Source organism: Engystomops pustulosus, chromosome 7 (genome assembly GCF_040894005.1).
Source record: "Engystomops pustulosus chromosome 7, aEngPut4.maternal, whole genome shotgun sequence".
In the NCBI taxonomy this organism is placed as follows: Eukaryota; Metazoa; Chordata; class Amphibia; order Anura; family Leptodactylidae; genus Engystomops; species Engystomops pustulosus.
The window spans coordinates 19,630,697-19,650,332 of record NC_092417.1 but is presented as its reverse complement, the minus strand read 5'-3'; the positions used below and the strand labels follow the sequence as shown (position 1 = coordinate 19,650,332).

At 41.9% G+C, this 19,636-nt stretch overlaps 1 protein-coding gene across 1 annotated transcript; it reads left to right on the top strand.

Moving 5' to 3' along the window:
- The first annotated feature begins 11,202 nt into the window (after window positions 1-11,202).
- On the top strand, window positions 11,203-12,138 carry LOC140070071 (olfactory receptor 1f45-like). The gene has a single exon (XM_072116402.1). The coding sequence runs from the start codon at window positions 11,203-11,205 to the stop codon at window positions 12,136-12,138; it is 936 nt and encodes a 311-aa protein (XP_071972503.1).
- Window positions 12,139-19,636: the final 7,498 nt, after the last annotated feature.

The window sequence follows — 19,636 nt, the reverse complement described above, 5'->3', positions numbered from 1 at the left end:
GGTTCCGAGTATAATAATTGGATGTAGCCTATAAATTCCCGTCCAAATCCAAAACCTTTCAGAGCTTCCCAGAGGAAGACCCACTCCACCCTGTCGAATGTCTTTGCAGCATCTATAGACAGGATGGAGCGGGTCCCCCCCCCCGACCCATCTGGATCCCCACGAAAATCCTTCTCAGGTTATTAGCCCCATGTCTCCCAGGGATGAAGCCTGACTGATCCAGATGTACTATATCCGCCACCACCGTCCTCAATCTCAATGCCAATGTTTTGGCCAGCAATTTAATGTCGGTGTTTAATAATGAGATTGGGCGATATGACTCAACCTCGAGCTCATTCTTATTTTTTTTTAATATTAGACCAATCATGGCCTCTCTCATAGAGGTCGGTAATTTTCCTTCCCTAGGTGAGCAGTTTAAAACCTCCAAAAGAATGGGCAGCAAAACCTGCCTACATCTCCGATAAATTTCGAAGGGCAGTCCATCGGAACCTGGGGCAGTATTGCCCGCAATCGAATCCAGTGCCTCCCCTATCTCTTCTTCAGTAATCTGTTTATCAAGTTGTCCCTTCTGTTGGTCTGTTATTTGTGGAAGATCTGAACTCTCTAAGTAAGTTCTAATTTCTTCTTGGCCTACCGATATTTGGGAGGAATATAAATCTGAGAAAAATTTAACAAATTCCCCTTGTATCTCCCCTGGTTCATTAATAATTTGGCCATTTTTACTTCGAATTGTCCTTATCCCCATGTTAGGTTCTTGACTTTTGATAACCCTTGCTAATGTCTTGCCCGTTTTCCCACTTTCATAGAATCTTTTATACCTTGCAAACATAGCCGCATGTTGTGCCTTATCCAGTAGGAAATTATTATACTCTTTATGGGCCTCTTTTAATTTTCCTAAGTTATCCTCAGAAGAGATGAGATTTAATTCAGTTCTACAGATTTGAATTCTCTGTTTATACATATCCTCCTGCATTCTTTTAGTTTTTTTTGCCCATTGAATTTTATTATATAGGATGCCCCGGATATAGGCCTTCAATGTATCCCAAGCCAATCTGATAACGATTTCTTGTTTATTCCTATCCCAGAATTCTTTGATTTGGACTTTTGGCAATACAAATCCTAATTTGACACAACTTTAAATCCTCATTGTCGTCTGACATTGCCAGTTCGGAAAGAAAACCTTAAACAGCTGAGTTTGTGAGCTGCAGTACATACAATTTAATAAAACTAGCAACTAGAATCCTAACTTGCTCCTGCTGGAAAGGGATGCACGGCAGTGTGATGATGTCATCATGCGGCTGCACATCCAAGGTCCGATTACAATGTGCATTGGGGGTAATTGCACCCGCAGGGGGATATTTATCAGGACCTCTGCGCACCGCCAGTGGCGCAGAGGCCCTGAAACAATCGCAAATGCTAGCTAATTGCTAGCTTTTGCGATTATTTTCCCCAATCCGCCACCTTCACGCCAGTGGGGCGTGAAGGGGCGTGAAGGGGTGTGAAGGGGGGCGCGGCCGGCCGAGCGGGGGGCGCGGCTGGACGGGAGTGGGCCGGCGCGGGGCGTTACTGTCCCCGCGCCTGGGCACTCGCTGCTGCCGGCGACTTTTCATACGTGAAAAGTCGCCGGCTGCGTCTTTTTCTACGCCAGGCCCTGCCTGGCGTAGGATAAACGCTGCGCATCTGGCAGCCCGATACATCAAGAGGCAGAAGCCACTTCATGTATTGGGCTGCGAATTTGCAGCTGCGGGGCTATCATACGCTGGCGCACGAGCGCCAGCGTATGATAAATATCCCCCACAGGGTCTATCTCTTATGCACCTTAATGATGCAGATGCTATTGACTATTTTGACTACTGTGATGGTACTGAAGCAGTCATTCAGGTTGCATTGAGCTACGTTTTCTACTAAAGCGCAAGTGTCGAGTTCCACCGGAGGGCCAGTCCGAGCACGGTGGAGATAGTTTTCTCATTTAACGTCTAACTACATTAATTTTACAATTGATATACTGTACACTGGACAATCTAATGCTCCTTTATGACCCACTTATCTATTTTGGGAAACTTTGTGCTCATTATTCTTTATGTTTACTGCTTATTACTAGAGAGCCCTACAGGTTTATTGTAGTTACAACTGTACAGAAGTTCAGTACAAGATAATGGATGCAGTCTAGGACACCTCAGCAGTTAAGCTTTAGACTTGGATGCAATATATTGTACATCAGTGGGCATCATGTCACTTGTCAGGTTTCTTATATACACTTCTGTTTTTCATTTATTCAAAGTCTGTGAACTTTAGTTAGTTTTTTGTCTTTCATTATTTTATGGAGTAAAAGGAGTAAAAGTCAATCAATGAAAACATGAAGCTTTTGACATTGGAGGATAATCCTTGTTGAACGGTAATTCTTTTGGCTCAGTAAATGCTTGAAGCCGGAGTCTGTACAACTACATAAAATACCACGTTTCAAGCTTGTCGCCCTCTGTTCACACAAATGAATAGTAGAAGGCCATCAGACATAATCCATGAGTAAACCAACCTAAATCATGCATAGAAATATGAAATATATGGTTGAAACCCAACCATTAAACTCTACCATAATATGTAGAGGATTTTTAAATATTTCACCTGGCAGATGTTTTTGTTTAATAACATTGGGGCAGATTTACTTACCCGGCCCATTTGGGATTTGGGTCCGGCCGGGATTCATCAAGGCAGTTCCTCCGACGTCCACCAGGTGGCGCTGCTGCGCTGAAGTCCGCTGGAATGCCTCGAACTACACCGGCCTATCCAGGATGAAGGTGAGTGAAATTTTCGCGACACAATTTTTTTTTTAAATGCGGCGGTTTTTCCAAATACGTCGGATTTTCATTCGGCCACGCCCCCCAATTTCCGTCGCGTGCATGCCGGCGCCGATGCGCCACAATCCGATTGCGTGCGCCAAAAACCCGGGGCAATTCAGGTACAATCGGCGCAAATCGGAAATATTCGGGTAACACGTCGGGAAAACGCGAATCGGCCCTTAGTAAATGACCCCCATTGTCTTAATATCACTCACTGCATATTAGACTATGTCCTCACTTTGTTCAATCTTTTTGTCTTTTTGTCCCTGTATTCACTGTTATAGTAGGGTTTCTACTTTGTAGCACATATTGGGGCACATTTACTTACCCGGTCCGTGGAGTTCACAGAAAGTGCATTGTCCGACGATAATGCACTGTGCCGCAATTCACTAAGATCGTGCGACCGATATCCTGCATGTGTCGCTTCCCCGCTCAGGTCCCCCGGAGTTCACCTTCTTCTTCCCAGTGCATGTAAGTGCATTGTCTAGCGACACAATTTGAAAGTTAAATCCGGCGCTCAGTCCGAATCAGTCGGATCGTCCGACGGCCCGCCCCTCAATTTGTGTAACATGGAAGCAGCGCAGCTGCACCACAATCCAATCACGTGCGACACAGTCCCAGCGCTGACACCTGTTAAATACCTTTTCAAGCCATGCAATTCCCAAAAACAGCACACAGCCCGACGAAAGTGCGATCCGCGACCCTTACTAAATAAGCCCTATTGACTGTATTCGATACTGATACTTAGGCCTCTTGCACACTAGCGTTGCGTTTCACGTCAGGGTGCAATGCGTGAAAAACTGACGTTTTTGCTGCGTTTTTGTTTCATTTTTGTTCGCGTTTTTTTGCGTTTTCGGTGCGTTTTTCACGCGCGTTTTTTTAAGTCAATGGGACTTTTTCAAAGGGACCAAGGTTCGGGAATAAAATGTTTTATTTAATTGAAAAATAATGTCTTCTGATAAGTTGCAAACATCTGCGATCTATTCTTCACTGTTCCGCGCGCGTATATTATCTCCCGACAAGTTAGCAGATGTGAAGAACATTGAAGAATAGAATAAAAACAGTGAACACAGTGAACACAGTGAATACAGGATCATTTAAGAGAAAAACACAGTGCAGAACACAGTGCAGAATAGATTACAGATGTTCGGCACATCTGCTTACTTGTCGGGAGATACGCGCGGAGCGGTGCGAACAAAATAGCATGTGAAGAACAATATATATGTGTGAAGAAGACATTGCAGATGTATGGAAACATCTGCAATGTGTTCTTTACACACATATATATTGTTCTTCACATGCTATTTTGTTCGCACCGCTCCGCGCGTATCTCCCGACAAGTAAGCAGATGTGCCGAACATCTGTAATCTATTCTTTACTGTGTTCTGCACTGTGTTTTTATCTTAAATGATCCTGTGGTCACTGTTTTCACTGGTTTTATTCTATTCTTCACTGTTCTTCATTGTGTTTTTTTAATTAAATGATCGTTTGCGAGCAGGGGAAATACTGTTATACTGGTCACCTAGCAACCCTTACGTTTAAAACGCATTGCACTCGCATTGCACTTGCAATGTTTGCGAGTGCAATGCGTTTTTGATACGTCCCCATAGACTTGAATGGGGCGTGAAAAATGCGCGTGAATCGCAAAAATAGAGCATGCTGCGATTTTGACGCGCGTGCAAACGAACGCAAGCACGCGCGTTGAAAACCACGCAAATGGAGAAAGACCCATTGAATACAATGGGACAGAGTGCAATGCGAGTTCTGAGCGTCAAATGCACGCGCAGAACTCGCGCGTGAAAAACGCCAGTGGAGAAGGGGCCTTACTTCTCATATAAGTGAGGAAGCGGAGGACTGATCATTTTTTATTGAGAAAAACATGTAAATGAATGAAATACATTAATATGTCTCAATAAGTGAATATATTTCTGATTTAGAGAAACTATTTCAGAATTATTATATCTCAAAAAAATGTCCTACAATCTCCTATGATATACATTTATAGAGAAAATTCAGTAGACCAACAAAGAGTTTGGACCTTTTACTATGTTTTGACATTTTTGGTATTGTTGTGTGTGTTTGTGATTATAATTGAAGGAACACACTGTAATGATCATTGGGGCACATTTACTAAGGGCCCGAATCGCATTTTTCCGTCGGGTTTACCGTTTTTTTCCGTTTTTGTGACGTTTTCCCCCGGGTTTTTGGCGCACGCGATCGGATTGTGTCGCATCGGCGCCAGGTTGCATGCGACGGAAATGGGGGAGCGTGGCCATCGGAAAACCCGACGGATTCGGAAAAACCGCCATATTTTTTTAAAAAAAGTGTTGCATGACACGCGCTTACCTGCACCAAGAAGAAGTCGGTGAACTCCAGCGGACCTCAGCGCACCTTGGCGCAGCAGCGACACCTGGTGGACATCAGGCGCAGGACCTTAGTGATTCGCCGGAAGACCCGAATGTGCTCGTCGGAGAAGCCGCCGCTGGAAAATGAGCCCCATTATGTTTGCCCCTGTCAGATGGCTTAAGGTAGGATTGTTTCTTACCTAAGAAATTCAGAGATTTACACCATATTCAGTAGGAAGTGCGTATAGGTCTCAAAAATAATGTAGCCCACTTTTTCCAGCGATACTTTAATGGAGGAAAAGGTGCAAATCAGCTTATAGAACAACAGGACGGCTTCTGATTTTTCTGAATGTCTCTCATTTGTACAGGGACTTATGTGGATTAATTTAGATAAGATTGGATAGATAAATATTGGACTTGCCCACCAAAGAACATGAGGAATCTTTTTTTGCCCAAGCTCAAACCTAATACTGGACCCAAAACATACAGCTAAAGCCAAGCTAATTTGACTAATTTCCAGGGGATAATCAAGAGTTGGTACTAAATGGTAATAAATGTATCATTTTCCACTCTAGGGAAATCCAATCCTCATGTGCTACATGTGATTATATCCAATTTATTGGGCATGTGATCCCTGGCCTCAAGCATTGCCAGGACCAGGTAATTACCAAGACCCTATTACAGATGGCTCATCAGGAGCTCTGGGTAGAGGACAGTTACCTGGGAGGAAAGGGACGGGATAAGTATATTGTTGTGTACATTTTTACCCTAAATGCTGCCCCTTTTGGGTTTTTTTGCAGGAGCGGTAAAGGACATCTACCACCAGGATGAAGGACTGTAAACCAAGCACATGCACATACTGGTGTGTGCCCCCTCTGCCAGGATCTGCTCTTGTTTTAGCTTCTTAGGTTCTTGTTTTTACGAAAAAAAAATATGCAAATGAACCTGAGGAGCTCCGAGCTTTATAGATGTCAATGGAACCTTGAGCCCTTTAGGCTCATTTGCCTAATTTAATTTTTAAAACCTTAATTTCTTAAAAACAAGGGCATAAGAAGCTACAAGAAGAAATGATCCTGCCATAAGAGGCACACACCAGTATGTCAGTGCTTGGTTTACAATCTTTCATCCTGGTGGTAGATGTCCTTTAACCCTCTCCAATGGCTTGGCCACCAGTCTAACATACAATATTATCAATGCTATTGTTATTTTGTTGTTTTTTTTACATTATTTCCTTTCAAATGCCATCTGGTGAATTTAGATCATGTTTGGATAAAGAAATACAATACCTTTCTTTACCTTAATTCAAGTTCCCACAGAAAATTTATTGACTTCTAAAGCAATTTTAGAATCTGTGGTATATCCCAGATTCTCAAAGACATTAATTTTAAATCAAACAATCTCTATATGCATACATAAAGCTGAGAAGTCCAGTTTAAAGAATATCTAACAAATTGCTGAGACAGGTTATTGATGAGATTATGTGGAGACTGTTTTTCAAGGGCGCTAAGTCCAGTGGCATAACCATGAGAGACAGGGCCCCTTAGCAGACTTCTGAACGGGGCCCCCATTCCCCTTAAAGGAAACCTACCACCACGGATCTACCTATTAAGGTAGTTCCGGTGGTAGGTGCATCTAACGAATGCAAGGATAGCCCATTTTAGGGCTAATCCTTTAATCCCCACAAGCTTTTAGAAAATTTAATGGCCTAGATATGCAAATTTTCTAAAGAGGCTCCTGGGGCGTGAAGCAGCTGGAGCTGAGGCTACATGGTGCGGCTACTCCACGCCCCAGTAGCCTCTTCGATCCCCCCTACCAGATATCTTCAGGGGGCAGCTACAAGGAGCTGCATGCACACATCCGCGAAGTATATTGTATGTATACTAACTGTACGCAGTGAGTAATAGTAGTTCTGACAATAAAAGGTTAATAATCTCTTGAGTGGAGGAAGAAACACATTTGGCAGCCTGTAATCAATTTTGGTATACAGATAAGGTGAAAGGATTTATGACTAGAGAAGGATGGACACTTCAAAACTCTTCAAATTTCAAAACCCTGTTCGGGACCAGGTTCTGTTACCGAACCCCCACCCGTAACTCCTGCATGGGTGTTAACCATTTAAATTCTGATGGCACTGACATGTCGGCACCACGGATCGTCGCTCCGGGTGCTGCTCCAGAATTTTAAAACCCAGTTAAGACCCCCCCCCCCCACCAGTGACACATTGGGGAACTTGATCTGGGAGAGATGATATTTTGTTTAGGTGCTTTAACCTCTTGTGTATCCAGCACTGTTCCAGAGCTGCACCTATTCTCTCGAAGGCTAATACCTAACTACTAAACTTTCAACTGTTCCCTAAAAATCCCTTTTTCAGGGAGGCCTATCACATTCCCTAACTGGATATAACTTTCACTTTCTTTTCTTTAAACCTCCACTGATTTTTCTTCCTGTCTATGTAATCCCTCGTCACTTGATACTATTGTACAGAGAGTTCCCCTACTTTGGGGCTCATTTACTAAGGGTCCACGAACCGCATTTTTGTCGGGTTTCCTAGCGATTTCCGTGTTTTGCTGCATTTAACAGGGGTTTTTGGCGCACGCGATCGGATTACGGCACAATCGCGCCGACTTTCATGCGACGCAAATCGGGGGGTGTGGCCGTCGGACAACCCGACGGATTCGGACTGCGCGCGGGATTTAAAATTCAAATTGTGTCGCAAGAGACACACTTACAAGCACCGGGAAGAAGATGGTGAACTCCAGCGGACCTCAGCTGGGAAGCTACGTGAATCGCGCCGGACTTCATCTTCGTTGGACCGTCCAGATCAGGGATCGCGACAGGACTGGGTAAGTAAATGTGCCCATTTATCTTTTCTTTCTTTTTTCTTCATTTTGTTAGGAGTTGTACTATTTATTTTCAAATTATTATGACAATAAAAATAAATAGAAAATATTCTAATAATGGGAAAATCCCTGGTGGCAGGATCATTTGTATTGTTTTCCTGGCTCAATAATTTTCTCTGTGTTCCTTGCCCTGCACTGTTATTTTGATTTCCCGTTGTGACCCCGGTTCCGTTCCTGACTACGCTCGTCTGCTGCCTGTCTTGACCTTTTGCTAAGTCCCCGACTCTGATCCTGTGCTGCTCGTCCTGACCTCCTGCCTGTCCCCGACTATGATTTTGCTTAACGTCTTTGTACCTTGCCTTGGCTGCCACTGCGGACAAAGTCGCACCTGCGGAATGACCTGGTGGTACCATGCAGCAGCATGTCCCACCCACTTTGCGGCGGGCTCTGGTGAAAAAGGGTGCCACTTAGATTCCGGTCCCAGGTGTCGGCTTACGTCATCGTCTGTGGTGGTCCAGTGGGTCCACTATCCCAGAAGCCTGACAGATGGTTATGTTATATAGAATTGTTTCCCTTAAAACCCTTCCTCATCCAATCCCTTCCCTTCCTTGGTTGAACTTGATGGACATGTGCATTTTTGTTAACTTTATAAACTATGATACTTTAATACTATGATGGGGCATTAGGGAATATTTGTTTTTTTTAATCTTTTTAAAAAATTTTTCTTTCCTTAAACCTTTATTTAACAGTTTTATTTAACAGGGTGGGACATGAACAAGTGACCATATAAAAGTAATGAGTTATACTCTAAGCTACAATAGATAAAGGATGGCTATGTCATCAGGTTAATAACTTAGGGTAAAAATAATCAATGTTACAATTTTAATTCCTTTTATTCTCTTATCTTTCAAATACTAGGGATATTAGATAGAATAAACATAACTTGAATAATTACCTAAATCTGATTACATTGCCATATTGATGGACTTTCGAAGATACAGAATTCCTCGTGTTACCAAGATACCCTCTAATACCAATGCCCTGAGATCTTTGTATCTACATCCTATTATACATATAATTGGGTTAACCTCAAATGCATAGTTTAAGCATTTGTTTAAAACCATGATGATTTTAAACCCTCAAGATAGGACTGCAGATATTGTCCTGCCTTACCAATTCACCAGAGCAGGGTCAATGACTCGACCCCCTTTTGGCCTATGTTATGATTGATAAATTAGATGTGATAATGGGCCACCTCTCATTTGACTGATATGTGAAGCAATGTTGTAAAATAATGTGATTTACCATTTGATACCAGCCCCCTACAAACCATGAGTATCATTGTATCAGTCCATCAAGTCCAACCTTTATTTACAGTATTAGACAATGTTTTTTCCCCATAACCTGTGATATTTTTGCTCCTGGAAAGCATCTAGGCTATCTTGGCTCATAATTTAAAGAATATGTATTTAGGGATTTAGTGATTGAGTCGCAATAACATTTTTTTTTTTACAAATCAGAAAAATAGTTTGTTGTCCTTAAAAGTTTTTGAAATAAGGTGACGACTACCTCAGATGAAGAACAACAGATTTCACTCACAAAGATGTCATATGTGGACATTTTGTTCTATTATACCCTGATACATAAAACCATAGATTACAAAGATGATTGGGGAGATACATCAACCTGTCACTGACAAAATTCTGGGGTAGTTTCCGTTTCTTGGGGGTTTTAAACCATTTTTGACCATTTCTGACTTGTCCAAAAAGGGCAGAGGCCTCGGGGAAAAGGGGCATAAACTAGAGCATCTATTAGCTAGGTCTAAAGTCCAACTCCACAGTCTTATACTGCGCCAGATAAATCATCCAGCATGATTTATCTGGAACAGAATACGACTGTGGAGTCGGACTCACTGACAATTTTTATAAATCTCCCTCGATGTTCTTATTCTTATAATGTATCCATTTTGTAAAGAGGGTCCATCAAAATTTTATGTTTGTTTTGCCCTTCCTTTACCAAATTGGTACGCTGAAAGCACAAAGAAAGAAAATATTGAAACAAAGGGATAATCCCGGTTGGCATCTTTATCTGGACTGTTTTCATGGCTCAGTAATTGGTCTGGAGACAACTAGAGAGTTGATAAATTGTATATAAGAGCAGCTCTTATCTTGTGGCACTGTATCCCCAGCACTATACTGGAGCACCTACCTCTGGGTGTCTGCATGTCATCAGCTTTAATCCAGAGGTATATAAACGGAATTATGGTATAATCACTTGCTTAATACTGATAGAATTTTTTAAAATTTTCAAAATACTGGAAATAAAATCCTTCTCCACTGGCATAGTATCACTCAATGATGGTGCAGTACAATTGAGTTATTTTTGATTATACATGGTTAATATTTCCTGCTTCCTGTATACCCTTTTACTATGACTGTGTTTACGATTTGGCTCTGTAAGACCTATGCCCATTGCCGAGGGTATCTGGCTGCAGTCTGTTGCATTATAATTTATAGGATTGGTGAAATTATGTTTACAGTAAATGTAAGTCACCAAGATAACAGTTTTATACTTTGTAAAAACTTACCAAATATCATTCTTCATATTATCAGTGTGAGTGGTAAATAAAGCTCTGCCTGCTAGGGTTTGGTTTCCACAATAAAGAAGCTAAAAAAAGACATCACACAAAAGGGACAATGGATACATGTTGCACCCAAAAACTTACCGAAACATCTTAGGTAGGTTGAGACACAATCCTAGAGATTCAAGATCCCAAATTGGGTCAAATTCTGAACAGATATGTTACAAAGAGTTTTTATCTTCTTTCATGTTAGCGTTTCCATTCACTAGGGGGTTTGTCCAAAACTGTTGAAGCCCATGATAAGACCTGAACTGTAGTCTAAAAGATATTGTTCCAGAACTTTTGTAGTTTGTTCAGATGCTTAAGCTATTATGAAATTACATTTATAGAAAGGTCCAAGCCCCACACAGCAAATTGATTGAATCTCCTGTAGAATTTAGGTGTACAAAGAAGAAAATAAATGTATCAGTGATCACGCCTCCAACTGTTATATACAAGATGCTAATTAGCATAACGATGAAGACAAAATGAATCACATATTTTGAAAAAAAGGAAAACATTTTCACTTCTGGTCAGTGATAATATCTCCTTTACGTCTCATGGAACTATTCAACCAATCTTCTTCTAGTAGATTTTTTCTCCTCGGTTTGTCTACTCTTCCTTACTTGGAGGTTCTCGGCTTCCTTACATTCTTGTTGATGTATTTGATAACCTTGTTGGCAAATCTTCTACTGATCATTGTGGTGAGGATCAATCCAAAGCTCCAGACCCCCATGTACTTCTTCCGTACTAACCTCTCCTTCATTGACATTTGCTTCTCTTCTACTGTGGTTCCAATAATTCTGAAGAACACTTTAGGCAAAGACAGGAGCATCTCTCTAGTAGAATGTGCTGTGCAGATGTACTTTCACTTGGCTTTTGGGTCTACAGAGTGTTTCTTACTTGCCATCATGGCCTATGATAGATTTGCTGCCATTTGTAGACCTCTCCACTATAACACCATCATGAGTAAGACTATGTGCATTTGTTTGTCTGCTGCTTCATGGGCTTCAAGCTTCATCAACTCCATGATTCAAGTGATCTACACCTTCCAGATGTCCTTTTGCCATTCACACCACATTAACCACTTTTTCTGTGAAGTTCCCCCGTTTTTGAAGATATCCTGCAGTGACACATGGCTCCATGAGGTATCAATGTACATTACAGCAGGGATCATAGTCAGCTTATCCTTTATCTTAATACTGAGTTCATACATTCATATTCTGTCCACCATCAAGAAGATCAGTTCATCAAAGGGAAGATATAAAGTGCTCTCTACATGTGCCTCCCACATCATCGTGGTGTCTTTCTACTATGGGACCATTATGATTCTGTACTTACGGCCACATTCCCATTCTTCATCAGATATTGACAGGTCTGTCTCTATCCTCTACTCAGCTGTGACACCAATGCTGAACCCCATCATCTACAGTGTTCGAAATAAAGATGTCAAAGACACCATAAGAAAGAATCTAATTATACATGTATCAAAATAAATATTTTATACCCAAAACATATTCATAAGGTGGGTGATCAACTAGAAAAACAACAGATGGAACTTCTCTCAGTGCCTTCTATGCCCCATTCTATGCATCAATACAGGTTTGACAGCAAGAATACAGTGAGTCAGTCTGGAGTCAGCAAGAGGGCAAGGGGGGGGACGTAAGTGAACTAGAGTGTAGACAACACAAGCAAGTAAGCGCTTGCAGGAAGGAGAAATAGAGGATAGGAAGATTTAAGAATAGAGATGAGTGAGTATACTCGTCCGGCATACTCGGACCGGCTCGTTGCTCGGACGAGTATTTCCCCTGCTCGATAATGAGCATTTAGTTAATGAAAGAACAGTGAGGAACAACAAATTACAGATGTTTACAGATGTTTTCCTTGTAAGAACACATTGAAAGAACACTATTCTTCACATTGCAGGTGTTCGCGCGTGTCTTCCGCTAAGTTAGGAGATGTGCGCGAGCATCTGGAATATGAAAATTTTGTATCGAATAACGAGCACCCGAGAATTTTAGTACTCGCTCATCTCTATTTAAGAATTATCTGCTTGTGGAAAGTCCTTCAAGAGGGTTATTAAAGGTATTTTAACTCAATTAATCAATCATAGACACAAAAAAATAATAGAAACTCCCTCAACAAAACATTAAAGCGGTTTGCTCATGAAAGAAAATTCTCAAATTTTAACCCTCTAGTGATGTTTATACAATAAAGATAATTTTTAACCCCATACTTTAGCTATCACCCAGTGTTGGTCAGTGTAAGATTCCAGGGTGTGAGCGGGGACTCTCTGATCAGAGACCTCATGATCCCTCTAGTGCTGTGAGATGCTGTGTGCTGATAATGTGCTTAAATTATCAGGGTACAGGGTTTATCTGAACTTTCATTACTTTCTAAACATTCTACTAGAATCCCACACATAGAACAAGAGATGAGACAGATGAGAGATGATGGGATCCATGAGATGCATATTACACAGCCATGCTACATCTCTGCTTGGCCACAGCACACTCTCAGATCTCATGTGTCTCCCTCCCCCGGATAAATAACTTATCTGACTGTAGCTTGTAGGTCTCCTCACAATGTGTTGTGTTGTTTGCCGGCAGGAAGTCAGTGTGTGTGTGAGCTTGTCCTGGAATGCAAGGGTGAGGGCTAGAGGCAGAACTCAAAGAAGAGCTCAGCAGCATCAGACAAGATGTCTGCCGACCTTAAAGGCAGAGGATCCAGGGTTGGACCCCGGGGCAACTGAAATTGTGTACACCAGGACTGATAGAGACAGGTTGGAATTATATCTGTGAAATGCTGTATTTTTGTTAACAGTGAATTAGAGAAAGTGTTATTTTGTTATTATAGACAGGATACAGTAATTGTCTAGGAATAAGAACATAAACAAATCTATAATTCTGAAAAGCGCCTGGTACTAAATGAGGTCTACTTGCGATTACAAGGAATAGTTCAGTAACAAAATGCTAAGAATAAATCATTGGGTCGTAATTTAGAAAGAAAAAATAGCCACTGGGAGAATTAAGAACAATCTCACTTATATGCAACATGCAACAAATCACTCATAAAACAATGAACTTATCCATGAATCCCAATAAATTAATATTTCTAGGGAATTTTATGTATATTTGTTTAACCTAGTGAAACCTGTGGATCAAGCAGTGAAGACTCCAATCAAGACTTTTGCAGTTTTTTCCCCCATCGATCAAGAGAAACTTTAAAAAACAAACAAAAATCCAAGAACCTTTCTGCTCGAAAAAAAAAAAAGAGAAAAAAATTCTCCTGATCCCAAGTAGTGATTTCCCTGGTTAAACAATAGTTTACATCTTTTGGTAATATGTAATTTTGGTCTAAATAATGATCTAAGATATTTAAAGTTATCAGCAGTTTCTGGTGTGAGCAGCCCCTGATGAAAATATAACTAGTTGTCTCTAGAAGTAGAAATTTTACATCCAAAATATTTTTTTTCTCCCCATATTTTATGAATGGCATTTATGATGTGGAGTTGGGGGCAGTGCGGAGGGGCAAAGGACAAAGGAGTCACAACGTTATAGTCTTCTATAAGTTACTATTTGCGTTTGAGTTGATTAGTGGTGACCAGTTCTCTTTAAGGTAGATTATTAGGGCACATTTAACTGCGTTATCCAAATCACAATTGTTTACAAATCTCAGTGTAAACACTAGAAGATTTCTCAGCTTGAAAATGTCTCTTATTACATCACATATGACCGGACCACTGTGCCACCGTTCCTTTTATAGTACGGTAACAGTTTGAGGAAAGGTACTGACAAATCCCCCCCTTGCTATTTCGGACATTAATCTCTAATTTCCATTTTGGGAAAACCATTTTATGTTTTGATAGGTCAGGACATAACATAAGACATTTATGATTTTATTTGTTAATTTTTATATCCATTTTAGGGAAAGGGGGTGATTTAAACTTTTATGTTTAAAATATGTATTTTTTTTACTATTTTTAGACCCCCCCTAGGGAGTCTTTTGTTCCTACCAAATACTGCAATTCCACTGCATTTCAGTATATGGAGAGTTAGCTATAGACCTGTTAAAGTGTTCCAATGGCACACTGTTACAGATCTGGAGCATTGACAAGTGCTGGAATCTTATAAAAGACTCTTTCAAGGCAACTGATTGCTGCTCAAATATTCCTTCACGGAAAGGGACAATTAAAGCCAATATGGGGGCACTTACGGCTTTTGACTGGCATTGGGGGTTTCAAGCAACATGCAGCAAATATCTGGCTTTTATGGAGAGGGCTCAGCCCACAGATTCTTTCCAAAAGGAAAATCATAACAGCTATTGCATTGTGAAAAAGTTGCAATTTTTCTTTTTAGTGACCAACATGATTTACCCAGATGGAATCACTATGAAAAGTCTTCTCTTCAGTTATTGTGCTGTGTTAATCAATTTTATGAATATCCTACATGTGACCTTAAATTTTCTATCTAAAAATATGGCATGGATTAGGAGTAGTGTTGCGGGAACACAAACTGTAATGTACGGGTTTGTACTAAACTTTGCAGGTTCGGGACAAAACCCTGATCTTCATTTGGCACCAACCCTCTGCGTGTCGATTGCAGGAGTTAATTTTCCAATGCCATGTCCAAGTTGCCACCACCAAGGTATGGTAGCCATCACGAACCCGACCAGGGGGACCTAACTTACCTTTACATGGGCGCTGCCATTTTGGATGGCTAAATGCCAACCCCTGTGACATCATCGGGGCGGCGATTGGTTGCCATGGCTGCCTACATTCTCATTGAGACTCGTAGGCTTGCCATGTGCAATGATCTCTCATAGCCAGCAGATGGCAGGCTATTAGAAATCATAGTAATATTGCTATACAATATATGGTATATATAGTATATATACAGTATATAGTGTTAGCAATCGGACCCTGCAGGGTTAAATTACCCTGGAGGGTCTGGAATAATGGTAAAAAAATAATTTAAAAAAAGATGTCTGTTCTATGAAAATATAAGAACAATTTTTTTTCTGGTGTTGAACACCGTAACGGAAAATAGTGCATAAAGTCAAAAGTGACACTTTTTTGCCATATTGAAAAATATAAATAATTGTCAAAAGTCGCAAAAAATGACACCACCCACAGCTCCGTACTCTGAAGTTTGAATTAGTGCCAGAACATGGCAAAATGAAGATTTTTTTTTTTTTTTTGCACAGGAGTTTTTAATTTCTGTAAATGTATGAAAACATAAAACCTATATAAATTTGGTATCGCCGTGATCACACTTACCCAAAGAATAAAGTAGACCTGTCATTTGGGGTGCTCAGTGAAAGCCGTCAAATCCAAGCCCACACGAAAACGGCACAAATGCATTTTTCATCATTTTCACAACATTCAGAATTTTTTTTTTCCGCTTCCCAGTACGCGGCATGGAATACTAAATACAGTCACTATAATTTTCAATTTGATATGCAGAAAATAAGCCCAAACACAGCTCTTTACATGGAAAGATAAAAAAGAAATAGATTTTTGAAGGTGGGGAGTGAAAAATGAAAATGCAAAAACGAAAAAGGGCCAAGACCTTAACCCCTTAATGTGTGCGGGTACATGAAGAGGGCTCACAGCAAAGCTGCCAGCGGCTTCAAAAAGATGGCAACGGATGGGCTCAGCCATCTTGATGATAATCATCGCCCCCCCCCCCCATGACTTCATCGGGGAGCGACGTTTGGTCGCCATGACAGCGAAGACCTAAGGCTGACTCATTTTAACTAGAGATGAGCGAACATGCTCGTCCGAGCTTGATGCTCGGTCGAGCATTAGGGTACTCGAAACTGCTCGTTGCTCGGACGAATACTTCTCCCGCTCGAGAAAATGGCAGCTCCCGCCGTTTTGCTTTTTGGCGGCCAGAAACAGAGCCAATCACAAGCCAGGAGACTCTGCACTCCACCCAGCATGACGTGGTACCCTTACACGTCGATAGCAGTGGTTGGCTGGCCAGATCAGGTGACCCTGGGATAGACTAGCCGCTGCCCGCGCTGCTCGGATCATTCTGTGTCTGGATGCCGCTAGGGAGAGAGCTGCTGCTGGTCAGGGAAAGCGTTAGGGTGTTCTATTAGCTTACTGTTAGGCAGGAGTGATTCTCAAAGAACCCAACAGCCCTTCTTAGGGCTACAATAACGTTCTACTTTTTTTATTTTAATTTGCATCTAGTACCATTTTGTGAGGAATTAGCAGGGGGACTTGCTACCGTTGTGTTTAGCTCTTAGTGGCACACATATCCATAGCAAAGACCGAAGTGGGAAAATTTAGTAGGGGTTGGATTTCAATTAGGCACTAACTCAGTGTCATCTCATCTGGCATAGTAGTGTGCTTTGATACTTGGCTAGAAAATAGCCATAGGAGAATACAAAGAGCTTACTTACGCATACAGTAGCGTTCTATATATTTGATTTCTGGTTGATCTGCTGGTGGCTGTACTTTCTGCAGTGCATGTACTAGCCAATTCTGAGCAATTTGTAGTGAGACTTGCGACCGCTGTGTTCTGCGCTTAGTGACGCACATATCCATAGCAAAGACCGAAGTGGGAAAATTTAGTAGGGGTTGGATTTCAATTAGGCACTAACTCAGTGTCATCTCATCTGGCATAGTAGTGTGCTTTGATACTTGGCTAGAAAATAGCCATAGGAGAATACAAAGAGCTTACTTACGCATACAGTAGCGTTCTATATATTTGATTTCTGGTTGATCTGCTGGTGGCTGTACTTTCTGCAGTGCATGTACTAGCCAATTCTGAGCAATTTGTAGTGAGACTTGCGACCGCTGTGTTCTGCGCTTAGTGACACACATATCCATAGCAAAGACCGAAGTGGGAAAATTTAGTAGGGGTTGGATTTCAATTAGGCACTAACTCAGTGTCATCTCATCTGGCATAGTAGTGTGCTTTGATACTTGGCTAGAAAATAGCCATAGGAGAATACAAAGAGCTTACTTACGCATACAGTAGCGTTCTATATATTTGATTTCTGGTTGATCTGCTGGTGGCTGTACTTTCTGCAGTGCATGTACTAGCCAATTCTGAGCAATTTGTAGTGAGACTTGCGACCGCTGTGTTCTGCGCTTAGTGACGCACATATCCATAGCAAAGACCGAAGTGGGAAAATTTAGTAGGGGTTGGATTTCAATTAGGCACTAACTCAGTGTCATCTCATCTGGCATAGTAGTGTGCTTTGATACTTGGCTAGAAAATAGCCATAGGAGAATACAAAGAGCTTACTTACGCATACAGTAGCGTTCTATATATTTGATTTCTGGTTGATCTGCTGGTGGCTGTACTTTCTGCAGTGCATGTACTAGCCAATTCTGAGCAATTTGTAGTGAGACTTGCGACCGCTGTGTTCTGCGCTTAGTGACGCACATATCCATAGCAAAGACCGAAGTGGGAAAATTTAGTAGGGGTTGGATTTCAATTAGGCACTAACTCAGTGTCATCTCATCTGGCATAGTAGTGTGCTTTGATACTTGGCTAGAAAATAGCCATAGGAGAATACAAAGAGCTTACTTACACATACAGTAGCGTTCTATATATTTGATTTCTGGTTGATCTGCTGGTGGCTGTACTTTCTGCAGTGCATGTACTAGCCAATTCTGAGCAATTTGTAGTGAGACTTGCGACCGCTGTGTTCTGCGCTTAGTGACGCACATATCCATAGCAAAGACCGAAGTGGGAAAATTTAGTAGGGGTTGGATTTCAATTAGGCACTAACTCAGTGTCATCTCATCTGGCATAGTAGTGTGCTTTGATACTTGGCTAGAAAATAGCCATAGGAGAATACAAAGAGCTTACTTACGCATACAGTAGCGTTCTATATATTTGATTTCTGGTTGATCTGCTGGTGGCTGTACTTTCTGCAGTGCATGTACTAGCCAATTCTGAGCAATTTGTAGTGAGACTTGCGACCGCTGTGTTCTGCACTTAGTGACGCACATATCCATAGCAAAGACCGAAGTGGGAAAATTTAGTAGGGGTTGGATTTCAATTAGGCACTAACTCAGTGTCATCTCATCTGGCATAGTAGTGTGCTTTGATACTTGGCTAGAAAATAGCCATAGCAATAGGATAGCATTGTTTGGTTTTAAAAACTCAAAAAAAAACAAAAAACACAAAAAAAAAAAAAACACAAAAAAAAAAAAAAAAAGTAAAAAAAAAAATAAAGTTATAACTCTCATTTTAAAAATGTTTAACCCGAGGGCTAGGGGTAGAGGACGAGGGCGGGGACGTGGGCGTCCAACTACTGCAGGGGTCAGAGGCCGTGGTCCTGGGCGGGGTGAGACACCACCTGCTGATGAGGGAGCAGGGGAACGCCGCAGAGCTACACTCCCTAGGTTCATGTCTGAAGTTACTGGGACTCGTGGTAGAGCACTGTTGAGGCCAGAACAGTGCGAACAGGTGATGTCGTGGATTGCTGACAATGCTTCGAGCAATTTGTCCACCACCAGTCAGTCTTCCACGCAGTCCACCCATGTCACCGAAATCGCCACTCCTCCAGCTCCTGCACCTCAGCCTCCTCCCCCCCAGTCTGCCCCCTCCCAGGAAAATTTGGCATTTGAACCGGCATACTCTGAGGAACTGTTTTCTGGACCCTTCCCACAGTCACAAACCACTTGTCCGGTTGCTGCTGAGCAATTTTCCGATGCCCAGGTTTTCCAACAGTCACAGTCTGTGGGTGATGATGACCTTCTTGACGTAGTGGAAGTGTGTAAAGAGGTGTCCGACGATGAGGAGACACGGTTGTCAGACAGTGGGGAAGTTGTTGTCAGGGCAGGAAGTCCGAGGGGGGAGCAGACTGAGGGATCGGAGGATGATGAGGTGACAGACCCAAGCTGGGTTGAGAGGCCGGGTGAACACAGTGCTTCTGAGACGGAGGAGAGTCCTCGACCAGAACAGGTTGGAAGAGGCAGTGGTGGGGCCAGACGGAGAGGCAGGGCCAGAGCTGGTGCATCAGCGC

Excerpts from the sequence above, each read along its gene's own strand:
- LOC140070071 (XM_072116402.1), top strand. The coding sequence starts at position 11,203 with ATGGAACTATTCAACCAATCTTCTTCTAGTAGATTTTTTCTCCTCGGT.